Source organism: Fundulus heteroclitus, chromosome 19 (genome assembly GCF_011125445.2).
Source record: "Fundulus heteroclitus isolate FHET01 chromosome 19, MU-UCD_Fhet_4.1, whole genome shotgun sequence".
NCBI lineage: Eukaryota > Metazoa > Chordata > Actinopteri > Cyprinodontiformes > Fundulidae > Fundulus > Fundulus heteroclitus.
The window spans coordinates 4,983,818-4,998,195 of record NC_046379.1 but is presented as its reverse complement, the minus strand read 5'-3'; the positions used below and the strand labels follow the sequence as shown (position 1 = coordinate 4,998,195).

At 38.8% G+C, this 14,378-nt stretch overlaps 1 protein-coding gene across 2 annotated transcripts in view; it reads left to right on the top strand.

Annotated features, from left to right (window-relative positions):
- Positions 1 to 14,378, top strand: part of cnksr1 (connector enhancer of kinase suppressor of Ras 1) — a 49,042-nt gene that overhangs the window by 20,845 nt on the left and 13,819 nt on the right. For both annotated transcript variants that reach the window (XM_036150384.1, XM_012864586.3), the window contains exons 5-6: positions 9,306 to 9,347; positions 9,460 to 9,579. In XM_036150384.1, coding sequence (XP_036006277.1) covers positions 9,306 to 9,347; positions 9,460 to 9,579 — 162 coding nt within the window. The remainder of the gene's footprint in view (positions 1 to 9,305; positions 9,348 to 9,459; positions 9,580 to 14,378) is intronic.

Below are 14,378 nucleotides of genomic sequence, written 5' to 3'. Positions count from 1 at the left end.
TGAGATGTAGAACTACACAGAATGAAAACAATTATTTATTCTGTATCAAATTATGAGACTTCCAGCTGCTATAGCACATTTCTTCACTTAACACCACCTTTCAACTTAAAACATAAATGTAGCTTATATGATTAATATAAAGTGAGGTTGGCACAAATTATACACCTACAACAAAATTAGTGCCAACTTATTTTTAGATGGTTGGGTGAAGGCAAATTCTTGCAAAAAATATCAATAACATATCCATTATTTCAATTACACACCATCCCATCATTAATTATATATGCTGAATATAGCCAGGTAATGCTTTAGTTGGTTAAAGTTAAAAATAAGAATAGCTTATAACTGGACCTTGACTGATTAAACTGTAGTTCTATATTTGACCTTGATTTGCTGCTGCATCCTTTTTATGCCTGTCGGGTTGCACCTAGACACATAATCAATGCCCCCCCCCCCCCCACACACACACACACCCACACACTTTTCTGGGTGTTGAATGGGTGTAGTGTGAGAAAACAGCTTTTACTTCTCCGTCAGATAACCCTCATACCACTCATGCATTGACTTTTTCAGCAAATTCTCTGTTGTTAACTCGCTTTTTTCAGCAGCAACAGTATTGTTTCTGTGTGTTAATTATGGTTTAATAATCTCCTTATGCTTTCATTAAAGAATTCCTATCCCCCTCCCGGGAAATGTCTCTTATTTCCTGCCGCTGCCATGGTGAATCCCGGTATCTGCGTGACTTTGAGGAGAGCTTCTTTCATGCTCACACTTAACTCATGGTTGATTGGAAGCTGAGTGTAGTTACCTGATTGGTATCACCTGTTCTGAAACTGAAAACGATCGGCCGTTCTATCTGAAACGGGTCCCTGATGGTAGATTGAACTGAGATAGAAATGAACACACGGCTGGTCCAAAAGGGCCATTAAATAGAAACGCTACAGTGGGATGGACCTCTGAGGGCGTTCTTGGAGTTCTGCGCTTCATTTCTTGTTAAGTATAAAATGTCCTTGTGTCTGCCACTTGGGGTAGAGGAACAAATTTCTCTATTTTTGCGTTATATATACTGGAATCAAAACTTCACAGGGCCGAAAACAGTAGACAGAATATGGCCGACTCTGTGAGTCTCACCTCATTTAACAAAACCAAAGCCCCAGAAAAACCTCCCTTCTTCTCAGTTTTGTATCAAGAAATCACTCTGAGGTCGGGATTGGTTTAAACTTAATTAACATTGTAGTTCCAATCTGAAACCGCTGTGCTACAGTGGTATTTAATGTGACCATGACTTGTCTAAGTTTTTCTAGACACGGATTAACTAAGGAGACATCAGAGTACTGCTTTGTTTGGTTGTGGAAGTAGTTTAATAAAATTGAAGCTTTCCTTCTAACATAAGAGATATATTTCTGCTGTGGTTTATGTAGGACCAAATGTGGGTCAACTGTAGGCCCTGCACTCTTGTAATAAATCTTACGTTTTAAGCATGTGTTCCTTTAAAAAAAGTATCAGGAGTGGCATCGCTATTATAATTCTTTTGACGTCGAATGAATAGGAAGGCTTAAAAATGGAGCATCAAAATGCTGGAGGCTGTGGAAAAACTAGATACATCTTCACCACACCTCTTCCTCTTTTTTGTGCCTGATCTCCTTCGTCTTCATTGTGTTTTCGCCACAGACACTTTTTCATAAGGCCTCAGGTCCAGTACAACGTCACATTATTTTAGTTTAAAAAAGAGATTATGTGTTCGTTTTTTTTTTTTTTTCGGAGGCATTAACTGAGACAGATTTGTTTTTAGATGAGCGTTACAGTTTACATGTGAAAATATGCAATTCTGTCAGTGGAATGTGGGAGGGCGAGCGTCCAGTCACGATGTTGTCCATTCATTCATCAGCTTGGTGTTAAAAGGCACCGGATGGAGTTGATGACTTAATTTTAGAAATTTTCATGTAAAATAAAGGCGTAAAAATCTTTGTTCACCTACTCCATGGTAAGCCTTTGATAATTTTTCTGGTTACTTTCGTTTTTCTGGTACCTTTTCTTACACAGTCCAAAAACTCTGAGGTATAGATAGTAGTAAAAGGTGTTGGCTCACGCTGTTTGATTTTCCACCTCAGCCTGCTGACCCATTTCCTCACAGGATAGCACCTACTGCCTACATGGATACTGTGAACGTGCTATTTCCTGTTCTTCCACTGTTAAAAATAAAATGCAGAACAGGTTGTCTTGTTGTGGTTAAATCTCCTGTGGCAGTCAGATGTACTTCATGCAGTTATGCAATTCATAAAATGAAAAAGGTGTTGCTACGTGAGAACAGAAGTGATACTTTCTAGGCTAGTAGGGAGTGGCAACCTGTTTAGAACCTGACATCGAGGCAAGTTATGAGTTTATGTCCTTGGTTTTAAGCCTTTTTGCTGTTTTGTGCATCCGCTTTAGTCTTGAAACCAGGAATACCTGGTTGCAGGTGTCAAGATATATAAATTTACTAGCTGGTATCGGCTTGGTATTTCTGTTACACAATACAGTCCTGGATTAAGGAATCATATTTTACACAATACTTGAAAACTACTTCGGAATATAGTGTTGGATGTCTATACATCAATATCTAAAAAATAGTAAATAAGTGTTATGCATAGTGTTATTATAACTGTAATATCAATGTGGAAGATTATCAGCAGTAGGAATAGTTGTTCCTTTTGTGTTTTAAATGTTTTAAGTTAGAGGCAGTTATGCACAGAAATATCCATCAGCTGGAAAATAATTTTCATTCAACCAAGAAGTTTGTTCTTATGGAAAATTTAAAGACATTTCTCAAAAGACACAAAAAACAGTTCAAAACGAGTAACAGTTTATTTGTTTTTATTTAAATTTTATTTAAAATAAGGATGCAGAAATCAATGTGGCCCCTAGTCATTACTCAGTGGGAATAAAAATCTGGATTGGCGTTACAGCAATCAAACCTTTCTTGTGACCACCAGCCGGCTTTTTGGAGATTTCCACTCGTACTTTAAAGATGTATCTTCTGGTGAAGGGCTCATTGCCATCACCCTAATCTTTACCCCATGGATTCTCTTTCAGGGATCTGACTGGACTGTGCTAGAAGGTTAACATTAAGTTCAGTCAGAAGACGTTGGTCAAATAAAAAGATTACTTCAACCCCAAATCTGGTTGGGGAGTGAGAAATATTGGGCATAGCTGTGATATTGTTCATTTTTTATATGTATCATATGCAATTACAATAGACTGTGATATTTTGTACCTGGTGTTGTTCCTTTTAAAACATTAATTTGGATTTATTAATAACAGATAAAATTACTTGTTCACCTTTTTTTAAATGTAATCACATTGTGGAACACATGTGCAACTAGTAATTTAACAAGTAAATGATAGAAATCTGGGTGCAAGCTGAATACAGGACAGAATGAGAGGTGCATAACGCTCCCCCTCCCTCATCTGTCCGACTGAAGGACGAAGACACTTTTAGTATAACTGCATCTGGACTGGTACGGTTGGAAGAACCTCAGCATGAAACTAAATCAACGTAGTATCAAATCAACCTAGTAATTACTTTATATCATCAAACATAAATTGTACATGTCTAGTTATTCATTCGGCGATTGAACAGACTGTCGGGGTTGAAAAACTCAAAGCTATTTGATGAAAAAGCAATCAATAGCGATTAATTAATTTTAATTAAATAAACATTTCTAATTGCGTCCCTCCTCAAATGTTTATTATAATAATGTGAGAATCTCATACAGGCTTGTTCAATCTGAATGAGGACCCTGTTATGCAGTTATTTTCCCCTCCTCCTTGGCTAACATTGAATGCTTCGTTGCCCGAGATGTTCTTGATAGACTCAACGTTTAGTCGCATTAAACTGAACCTTGTGAATCTGAATTGACCAAAATCATACTAACACATACTTTGCAGCCTGGTCTGGAAGGTACTGCTTGTAAAACACCTTCCGTCTTTGGAAAGTAGACAACATTCCCCACATTAGCATGGAATTGCAATAAAGTAAACTATAAATATTATAAGCAGAACACAGAGAGGGGAATTCATATCCCAAGTCGTAGTTGTTTGAGCATTTTGAATAAATTCGCTGTTCAAATCCCAGCCTGGGGTTTTTCTGCATGGAGTTTGCAAAACTGTCAGACCTACCAATAAAGGACCGGGACAGTTTGGAAGAAAAAGTGAGATTAAAAATGCTGTTTAATCAGGGATGAATGAATCCACAGTAATATGGACCCATATCTTCTCTGCAATAAATATAAATATCTAGGTATCATTATCTATTTGGTCCTCTGGTCAAGGCTCCGAGCCGTGGAGGACCTGGTGTTTTCTAAAACCTTGGAAATCTACTAAATAAAGAAAAATGTAAAAAATGGAAATAAAAAAAATGTCTATTTGTTGTGATTTCCAAGGGAGTAGTGCTTGGAGCAGTTGAGCAGCTCAGACAGAGAGCAGAGAGAATCCTCCATGGTCTCCAGAGCCCACTTCCTGCATGTCAAACATGTAAGGGATTTAACTCAGCGAGTCATTACCAGTCCGGTGATGCGTGGCAAAATTATTTAAAGCATCTGAACAACGTTCTTAGTAGCAGGAAAGGATTAAGGCATCAGGGCTGAGAATCTGGGTTGGGGAACCTGGTGCTACAGGACAGACAGCAATGCAGGCAGTGCAGCATGAAACATGTGAAAGAAAAATACACTTAGAACAGTTAAAGCTGCAAAACAACGTCGCTGAACATCATAGCTGCTGTGAAGTGCAACTTGAAATCTCTTCCCCTCTCACAACTTCTGGTATTTTCTCTCTTCATCTTTTAGAAATCTTTCACAGTCTGTCAAAAATTTGTGTTTTTTTTATAGTAAGTGTTTTGAACTCCAGCAGTGTTCACCACTTAGAGCAAGGAACTGCAGCAACTCAAAGGGTTGTGTGTTTACCTTTTGTTTGCCTCCAATATGGCCGCGCCCGGTCTGGTGACATCATGTGAAAACGCTCTACAGCACATTGTTGGTTACTCTCACCATAGACATCATATACTGTAAGTAGACGCCCCATGGACTGGCACGGCCTACTGGAGCTGACGTTTCAGCGCGGCCGCCATCTTGGATGGGTTTCTCATGCACCCAACTAAAATAAATCATAACTCCCTGAATTTTTACCCAATTTTCACATGTTTTGGTTTGTTTTGAACGGCAGAGATGTGTTTATGATACAAGATGCTGAAAAACACATGAAAAAAACATGATTTAATGCTGAACTACATTGTTTAAACATTGTATTTCATAAGTATATACTCTTTAACAGATACATATGGCATATTAATGTATAAATATGTGGTTTTATACTGACATACTTTGTTTTTTTGGTCATACTTCATATTTTAGTAAAGAAACAAGTTTCATTATTAATTTAAATGTATTTCACTCTCTCTTACACATTTACGATCTTGAGCTTTCTCTACACACCAACAATAACTTCTTCATATTTTGCATGCTGTGCATTTACACATGCATTCATAGCTTTTTTTAAAGGCCTGGGAAAGTGTTCTTTGAAATTTTCAGGTCATTCCAGTGTCTTACACTACCCTGCTTGCAACTACGGCTGGAGCTTAAGACCCTTGAAAACAACGGCTTAGCACAGCTTCCTGCATGTGTTTGTACTCTCTAACTCCAGGGTACTTAATGTGGAAACGCGTTTCAGCCTTAGTTTGTGAAATACAGCTATAACAGATTAATAACCATAAAATGATGGTCCACCTGTTGCGTTTCTGCATTGTTCTCACCAAGTAAAAATTCATCTTCAGAACCAATCTCAGCCCAAAATAGTGATCTGCACCACGTGATCTGCTTTCAATAGTTATCGCCAGTTATTGCATCCGTAAGCTGCAGAAAATACGGGTAAAGTTGCTCCCTCTGTGTTTACTCTCATTGGCTCCTATGCCAGCTCCTATGTAGGAGAGACCCATCCAATATGGCGGAGACGCCGGATGTGCTCCAGCACATAATTGGGTGTTTATGTATATAATATCTATGGCTCTCACAAGCAAATTGAGCATGCTACCATGAGCTAATTAAATTTTGTATTAAATTTTCTTTCTTTAATCAGAGTCTTCCTGATTTATTTCTGGGTTTCCTGTGGTGTTTAGTGTCTAGATTTGTAGATGTAAAAAATGGCCGGATGGTTCTAAGGCTAATCTTTCATTCAGGCACCTTTTAAGTCAGGATTCAGTCTTATTGAGTTGATGCTGACAATCATAGTGAATTTAATTAATTAATTAAGCTCAGCTGTTGTAGTAGGATTTTCTCAATATTTGCCCACTTACAGCCTTTATTAGCTAAAGCTAAAGGCTTGTTTGCAGAAACGTTAGAGGATCCAAGTCATGTCATCGTACAAAGGTACCAGTCAGGGGAAGGGTCCGAAGATATCCTCACAGCTCTAGCTTTTGGAGGATAGCGTGGGCAAAAGTCTAGAAGTGGAAATGCTAGTGGAGTCCCATCCTAGAAGAATGAATACTGAAACTGAATCAAAAACACCTTTAAACAAGTTTTAACAGGTACAGGATAAATATCACAAGGAAAGAAGTTTGGAAAAGGATTTACTAGCATCTCTTTTCCGACCTCACCAAAACCTGGCATTTTTTGCATCGGTGTGAACACTTTTGAGAGCCACTGTATGTAATATAATCAAGCCTGAATCTATGCTGAAGATGCTAACATGTATTCATGACTCCCAGTGTGGTATTAAAAAAAAAAACTCTGGTTAGGTAGTGTTCTATTTTTAGGTGTTTTACGTTGCGAAAAGAGTCTGACTCATCAACCTGCTCACCTATTAAATAAGCCGAACAATTAGCATGAATGAGGAAATTACTTTGCTCAAATACGGCTCAGGATTAAAGTTTAAAACAACTATCTTCATCTGTTGTATTGTTTTTAAGCCGTGAATCATGACAGGTTTTGTCAAGTATTCACGCTCATATAAATGTGGACATATAAGCAGAACCTGGCCAGTAATCATACTCCTCCCTGAAGTCTTGTGTCATATGGCCTCTCAATTAGTCCAATCTGTTTGTGTTCAAAGTCGATTCCTCGTTGCATCTCACAAGGATTCCTTTTCCCATGCCGATCTCTGTTCAGCTCATCATTCGTCCTCCCGAGTTAGCTCTGGGCATTAATATTATTCTGTCTATTAGCCTCGTTCTCTGTGAATTTCTCATCCTTCTCCTTAATGGGATGCTTCTTTTTCATCTCTTCTCGTCCCAGTCTTAACCCATCACTGTGCCTGTAGGATCATTATCTTTACTCACATCCCAGAAACCATACATGAAAGCAATTTCATTCCACTGTAACGGCTTAAATTACTGTATCATTCAACTCTGGCGCCTTCTGAGTGAAGCGCTGTTCATCAACGGGTGACAGATAGAGCCTTTACACTGCAGATTAAATGTGTTTGTGTGTGTGGCTGTGAGGATCGGTGGATTTCGAGGCCATCCCATAAATGTAGGAGGTTCTATTCTTGCTGGCCTGTTGATTTTGTTGAACATTTGCTGTTTAACAAAATGTTGAGCACAAGAACCTTCTTGAATTGTTTATTTCTCCTGATAAATTGTGGCTAAATTGATTTACATTGCAGTGTTTAGCATTAGTTATCTGTTTGATTAGTAAACTATGTTCTAAAATAAAATTATTATATGCTGCGAGGCTTAGTACATCACCTGTTTGTTTGTTTTCAAAAGTTTTCATACCACTTGAACCTTTCCATTAACCAACACAACGCAGTTCATAACTGTGAAGTGGAAGCAAAATAATCCAAGGTTCTTAACATTTCTTTTTCACAAATGAGATTTAAAAAAGCGGTGTTTCTTTATTGAGCCATCTGACAGTCAACAGTAGAACCACCTTTCACTACATCTGCAACCTTGTCGACTGTGTTTCTGCCAGCTTTGCACATCTAAAGATAGAAAAACGAACCTATTCTTTGCTAAATGCCTCAAGATCTGTCAGATTTGATGGGGAGAGTCTGTAAACATCAGCTTTATGTGTCCTGTTATAGACTCCCTGTTGAATTATGTTTGGACTTTGACTGGGCCATTCTAATGAATAAATATGCTTTGACCTAAATCATGTATGCTGCTCTAAAGTGAACCTCCACTTCGGTGTCAAATCTTTTGCAGCTCTTTTCTTCCAGGATTTTCATTAATTAAGCTCCACCCATCTTTCCATCAATGTCGACCAACTTACCTGACCCTGCTGAAGAAAAGCATTCCCACAGCATGATTCTGTATGCTGTGTTCTGGGTGATGTGCAGTGTAGCTTTTCTTTCTGCAACTGTAATTTCCCTCTGGGATTATTAAAGTATTTCTGATTCTGATTTGGCTGAAACGTTTAATTTTAGCCTCATCTGACCAGAGGATCTTCTTCAATTGTTCGCTGTGTCTCCTAAATGACTTTCTATGGATTTCTTTCAGTGAAACGTGTTTTTTGCGCTTGCCATTCTTCTATAAAGCCCAGATTTATGGAGCGTATGACCAATAGCTGTCCTGTACATAGATTCTCCCAGTGGTTAATCTCTGCAGCTCCTCCAGAGTTACCTTAGGCCTCCAGGCTGCTTCTCTGATTATTGCTCTGCTCTTGTTACCCAGCCTGTCAGTTTAGGTGTTTGTTTGTTTTTTATTTCTCCAAACTTTCTCCATCTTTAAATGACTGCTTGAACAGCTCATTTAAAGATGGTATCCTTGATGCTGTTTGTTCACCAATGTTCTCCAGCAAACCTCTGAGTCCTTCAAAAAACAGCTGGATTAATGCTGAGGAACCCTAGATTACACACCGGTGGAGTCCCTCGTTTGTGACAGAAATTGTGATGAAGGTTGTTTTTGTTTTATTTAATTCCTGGGTGTCAGTGTAAGGGTGGCTGAAAACAAATTCATGCCCCGATTTTCTGATTAATTCATCCCTGTCCTTCAAATGCACAATCTTGCACTACTTTGTGTTGGTCCGTCTAATGAAAACCTCCAGATGATGCGTTGGTGTTTATGGTTTGTAACGTCACAGAATGTGAACAGCTGCTACACGCTGTAACTGCAATCGTACCCGTCACAAACACGACAGGATTTATGAATCATTTCTATTGACTTTATCTGACAGCGTTAGACCAGCGTGTGGCTTTTTTCTTCCTGACTCAAGCTGTGAAGAGGAAATGAGACATGGGCTTTTGACTCAGTTTGTCCCATTTCCACAAATCAATGGCGTTAGCATATAGGCTGATGTGGCGTCATTTTAAACTATGTCGTTTCCCCCATCCCACAGGACACCACGGTGTACGAGAAGGAGAAGGACATCATCTCGGTTGTGAGTTTGCCCATCATTTATTCATCTTTATAAGTATATTCATCAGTTCAGCCGCCATAACTGTTGCTTCCCTGTGATTTGAAGCGAAGCCGTGTTTTTTTTCCTTTTCTAGTGCCGTCAGTTGGTGGAGGTCTGTGACGAGATCCTGAGCTCCAGCCCCGAGTCGCTTCTGACCCACACGGCTCAGCTGGAGAGCGTCGACCTGGTGCCCGCTTCGCCCGGGGCTCCTTTGGTAAAGCTTCGGTTTTGCTTCTTCACCACTGTTTTTATGAATTTAAAGAAAAAAGAGTCATCTTTTTGATAATTAATTCTTATTTATTCTTTCTGTCAAAATCAGCCCTAATCAGTCTGCACATTCTTTTATAAAGTAACTTTATAATAATAGTCGACTTTAGTTTTAGTTTATACAAGACTTTAATGCAATAATTTCAGTTAAATACTTAGAGAAAAATAAATAACACATTAAATAAATCTATGTATTTCATTTCACTGTTAAATGTTAAACCTACATGCTATCTGAGCTAGTGTTTAAAAAAAGTAGTTTCATAAGTTTCAAAAAAAGAAGTAGAAGAAGAAGAAAAGAAAAAACTTGTGACGTAAAGAAAACTGGTGTACATATAATACATGGGGTGGAGTGAGAAGTATAAACTTATAGTAACTAGTTACATGAAGAATTGTCTTAATAATTTACAACATGTTTCCTTCCAATATCATCTATATATTTACAAATAATACATGATAAATTATAGTCACATATAAGCAACAGTACTATTACCAACAAAAGCAATAATAATAATGTTTTAGGTGAGATATCTATTTATAATCCACTTTTTATACCGTGGTTTAAACTGTTTAATTGTTAAACGAGGCAATATGAAATGTCTGACTGCAAGTGAACGCAGCACATAATGATGTGTGAGATACGTAGCACTCCCCGCTGTCATGTGTTCGGCTGAACACGCGTCAGGATTGCTTTGCCAGCATGCTCTCGATCCAGAAAGCTTTTATTTTGTTTGTGTTTGACTTTGTTTCCTTTTGGTTGATGATGCTGCATTCAGACTGGGTGGGCTTGAGGCATTGAGAAAAATACATTCATGTAGAAGATTTAAAAATCAAATTTCCACTAAAAAGCAGTGATTGTAAAATGTGCCACAGAGACATTTTGATATAACTGCGTCTGGACCTGCATGAAACCCACAACACTGTAGTTTATTCTAAAAACAGGTAGAAATTGCTGCATGTTGTCATAATACATATTTTGTGTGTCTATTTATGGATTCAGTCAATAACCAAAGCTGGAATATAAACACTTCCCTTATTGCCTTTATCTATTGCATGTAGATACAAATTTGACTAATAAATTACAAAGGTTGTAACTCATTAGACAGATTTTTTAATAGCTGGTTATATTTATTAATCAGTTTGCAAATTCAGTTTATCTGCATATTGAAAACTGGAGCATTTCCATTTTAAATGTATACAAATTAATATTAATTTGGCTAAACACACACAATAATCAATTAAAAAATGATGATTTCACTTTTCTCAAAACTCCTTTTTTGTATTCTTTTCTAATCCCACCCTCCTTATCAATCCATCTTTCCTCTTATTATTCCATTCTTTCCTTCTCCTACTGATTTACTTATTCTAAGGTCTCTATTTGTTTCTTAACACTGGCATTTATTACGTTTATTTTTCTTCCATCCTCTCTGCTTGTGGGTTTCATCATTTGGTTCCTGTCAGCTGAGCTTTCATCGAGCTCAAGATTCACTCTGTACCCACTTTTAGTGCTGTTCCTAAAACATGCGCTGATGCTCGGTTGCTAAAGAACAATGTTCTTTTTGTGCTGCTCAACCCCGTTCTGCACATTCGGTTCCGTACTTACAGCGCTCGCCTGTGCTGGTTATCCCACTAATCCAGCATCATTTTAGCATTAATTTCTAAAGAGCCTTTTCTTTTATGCATTTTCTTTGCCTTTGTGGATTCAGGCCATTAAGTAAAAAAACAACTTTTTTGTAGATGCATTTTTCCTCCTGATCACATCCTAACTAGTGAAATGTCTATTTTAAAAAATATATTTTTTTACACTAAACCACCACTGATGTTGCGTCTGCAGGTCGTTTAGATGGCCGCGGATGCATAGATGCATTTGGCTGTAGGTGTGCTTCGTTGACCTTTTTTCTTTCTGCTGCTCCACAAAAACAGGACTTTTATGGATGTATTTAGCAAGAGGAGACAGAATTTGTTAATTACAGCCAACAGCGGGTAATTGAGTAAAGCACATCGGCAGTAATGCAGTCGGTCCTCTGACAGATTAAGAGTAATGGGAACTAAAGGCAAAGAGAAAAGGAAGTGAGAAGCAGAAGGGGGTTTACAGAACACAATTTGTCTCCCACTTTATCTGTAAATCTAATAGTTAAAAGCTTGTGTTTTCATAGAATGTTCTGCAAATTTTGTATAAATGTAACTGTAGAAATTTGAGATAAAAGAAAGAACAATGAAATGATGTCTAGGATGGTAATGCTTGACTCTCTGAAGTTTAAAAACATGATGATTCCTCTTTAGACCTGTGTACGGCTGTCGTAGAGGTTTAATCTCTGAGATATTTGGCAAAATCTATTGTTCTGGAAAACCTTTGCATAGTAATATGAACAAAAAAATTATCACAATATATTATTCTGCTGTGAATGGTTTGGACCAGTGGTGTCCAAAGTTCGCCCCCCATGGACTGATGTCCCGCAGGTTTTACGCGGCGTCCTGCTTCAACACGGCTGAACCCACTGAGTGCTCAATTAGTAGGCCTCTGCAGACCTTGGTGACAGGCCGACAAGATAAATCAGTCATTTTAATCAGATGTGTTGGAGCAGAGAGAGATCTACTGTAATGAACCAAGAATGGGACCCCATAATTCAGCCGAGACACAGGAGAAGCTTTAAGAGATTTATTAAAGCTAAAGGTGTTGAGAGGCAGGAAACTGTCTGCCACGTACTCACGAACCGCTGGAAGAAAGGAGAACAGATTAGTGGCTGTTGGACACTCAGTGGATTGTAGTGCACACTGAAATAAAGCCACTAACCCTTCGTGAATCCAAGCAGTGGGTCCAGGAGTCCAGCTGGCTTTATACTTGAAGGCAGGACATCAGGCCAGAGACAGCTGGTGAACTGTGGGAAATCCAGTGAGCGGTCCAAGGTCATACACAGGGAGGCAGAAGCAGGCAGAGGTACCAGAGGATAAGGATGTCCTAGAACGAAGCAATCTGGGTCATTCTCAGGAAGGCAATCAGAGAACGCTGGATGCGCTGCTCACGCGGAAGACTTTCAAGAATCTGGCAGCTACAAACAGGGAGAGACTGGTATAGATGGTGAAGCCAGCAGGTGCAGCGACTCCCAGTAATTAGAGTTGCTGCAGGTGTAGGTGCTCAGACCTGATTACAGGAGCTGAGCTGAAAATGTAGCGCGTGACGTCAGCAACACAGCGCCAGGGACAGAGAAGAAAAAAAAAACAACAGCTGAAAAGCTGCGAGGTTACATCTGAAACATGCAGGAGACCAGCCCTGGAGGACTGGAGTTGGACATGCCTGGTTTAGATAATTATCTCCATTACGGTTTCACATTAAAAGATAGCTTCTATAAGATAAGACCTGTTTTAATGTCAATGTCAAATTTATTTATATAACACCCTTAAAAACAAGAGAAACCAAAGAAAATATGTGATAGAAAATAAACAAAGAATACTGGAATATCCTGGGAAACTAAAGTTAAATCTAATAATGAAAACTTTTAGCACATAATGAGCACTGAAAATTAACTAAATATGCAGGACTTAAAAATGACAATAAAAATTAAGGATCAAGTCCAAACAACCAAATAAAAAGATTATCAAAAACTCAAAGACCTCCAAATCATGACACTTCTGTTGATATGTTTTACTGTTACAGCCACTTATTTATTGGTATCATTATTATTTACCGACATCACCATGCATATTATCTGCATGTTGTCACGTTACAACCACCAAGTATCCTGTAGTCAATTTGCTTTTTATGTGATAAACCAAAAAACTAGTAGTGCATGACTGAGAAGGTAAAGGAAATTAAACACACTTTTCAACATCTTTTACAAATACAAGTCAGACTTCATATTGATTAGGCCAGTGTGAGTGAAATTATGTTCAGTCAAGTTGTTATGTTTGGACTTTGACTAGGCCAGTCTTGAACATGAATCTGCGTGGATCTAAACCAGATGTAAATCTCCGAGGTCACGTGTGCTACAGCCTTTAGAAGGGTTCCTTGCCCTACACACCTTTTCCTTGCCCTACACACCTGAATCAAATGGCTGAACTACCTCACCAGCATGCAGTCAAGCTCTGCAGAGCTCTGCTAATGAGCTCATATTGGAGTCAGGTGTGTTGAAGCAGAGACTCATCTAAAGCTGCAGGAGTTTTAGACCTCTGATCTAAACCATCCCTTTGTGCCTTCCTGCATGTTTAGGGTTGTTCTCCTGTTGGAAGGTGAACCCCACCACAGTTAAAGAAAATTGCTGCTGCAGACAAGTTTTCTTCGCTGATTTTGCATTAAGTGCCAACCATCTTCCCATCAATTGGCCTGCTTCCCTGACCCTGCTGAGCAAAAGCATTCCTATAGTATGATGCCACCATCACTTTAGACCATAGGAATGGGAATTATGTATCAAGGGTGATGTGCATTATGACTTTGCTGCCACACAAATCTCTTTGCTGGATAAATGCTTAATTTTGGCCTCATCTGACCAGAGAGCAGACAGAAAATGGGAATTCTCGTGGCTTTCTCTCTGCAATGGCTCTCTCTTTGCTACACGTCCCACAAAGGTCTGATCTGGGGAGTGCACGACTGATAGTTGTTGTGTTGACACGTTCTTCTACCTCAGCTGGGAATATCTGCAGCTCCTCCAGATTTAATTTAGACCTCTTGTCTGCGTGGTTTTGTTTACCCGGCCTCTCAGTCCGGGTGATCAGCCGTGGTTGGTGGGTTTGCCGTTGTGCAGGATTGAACAG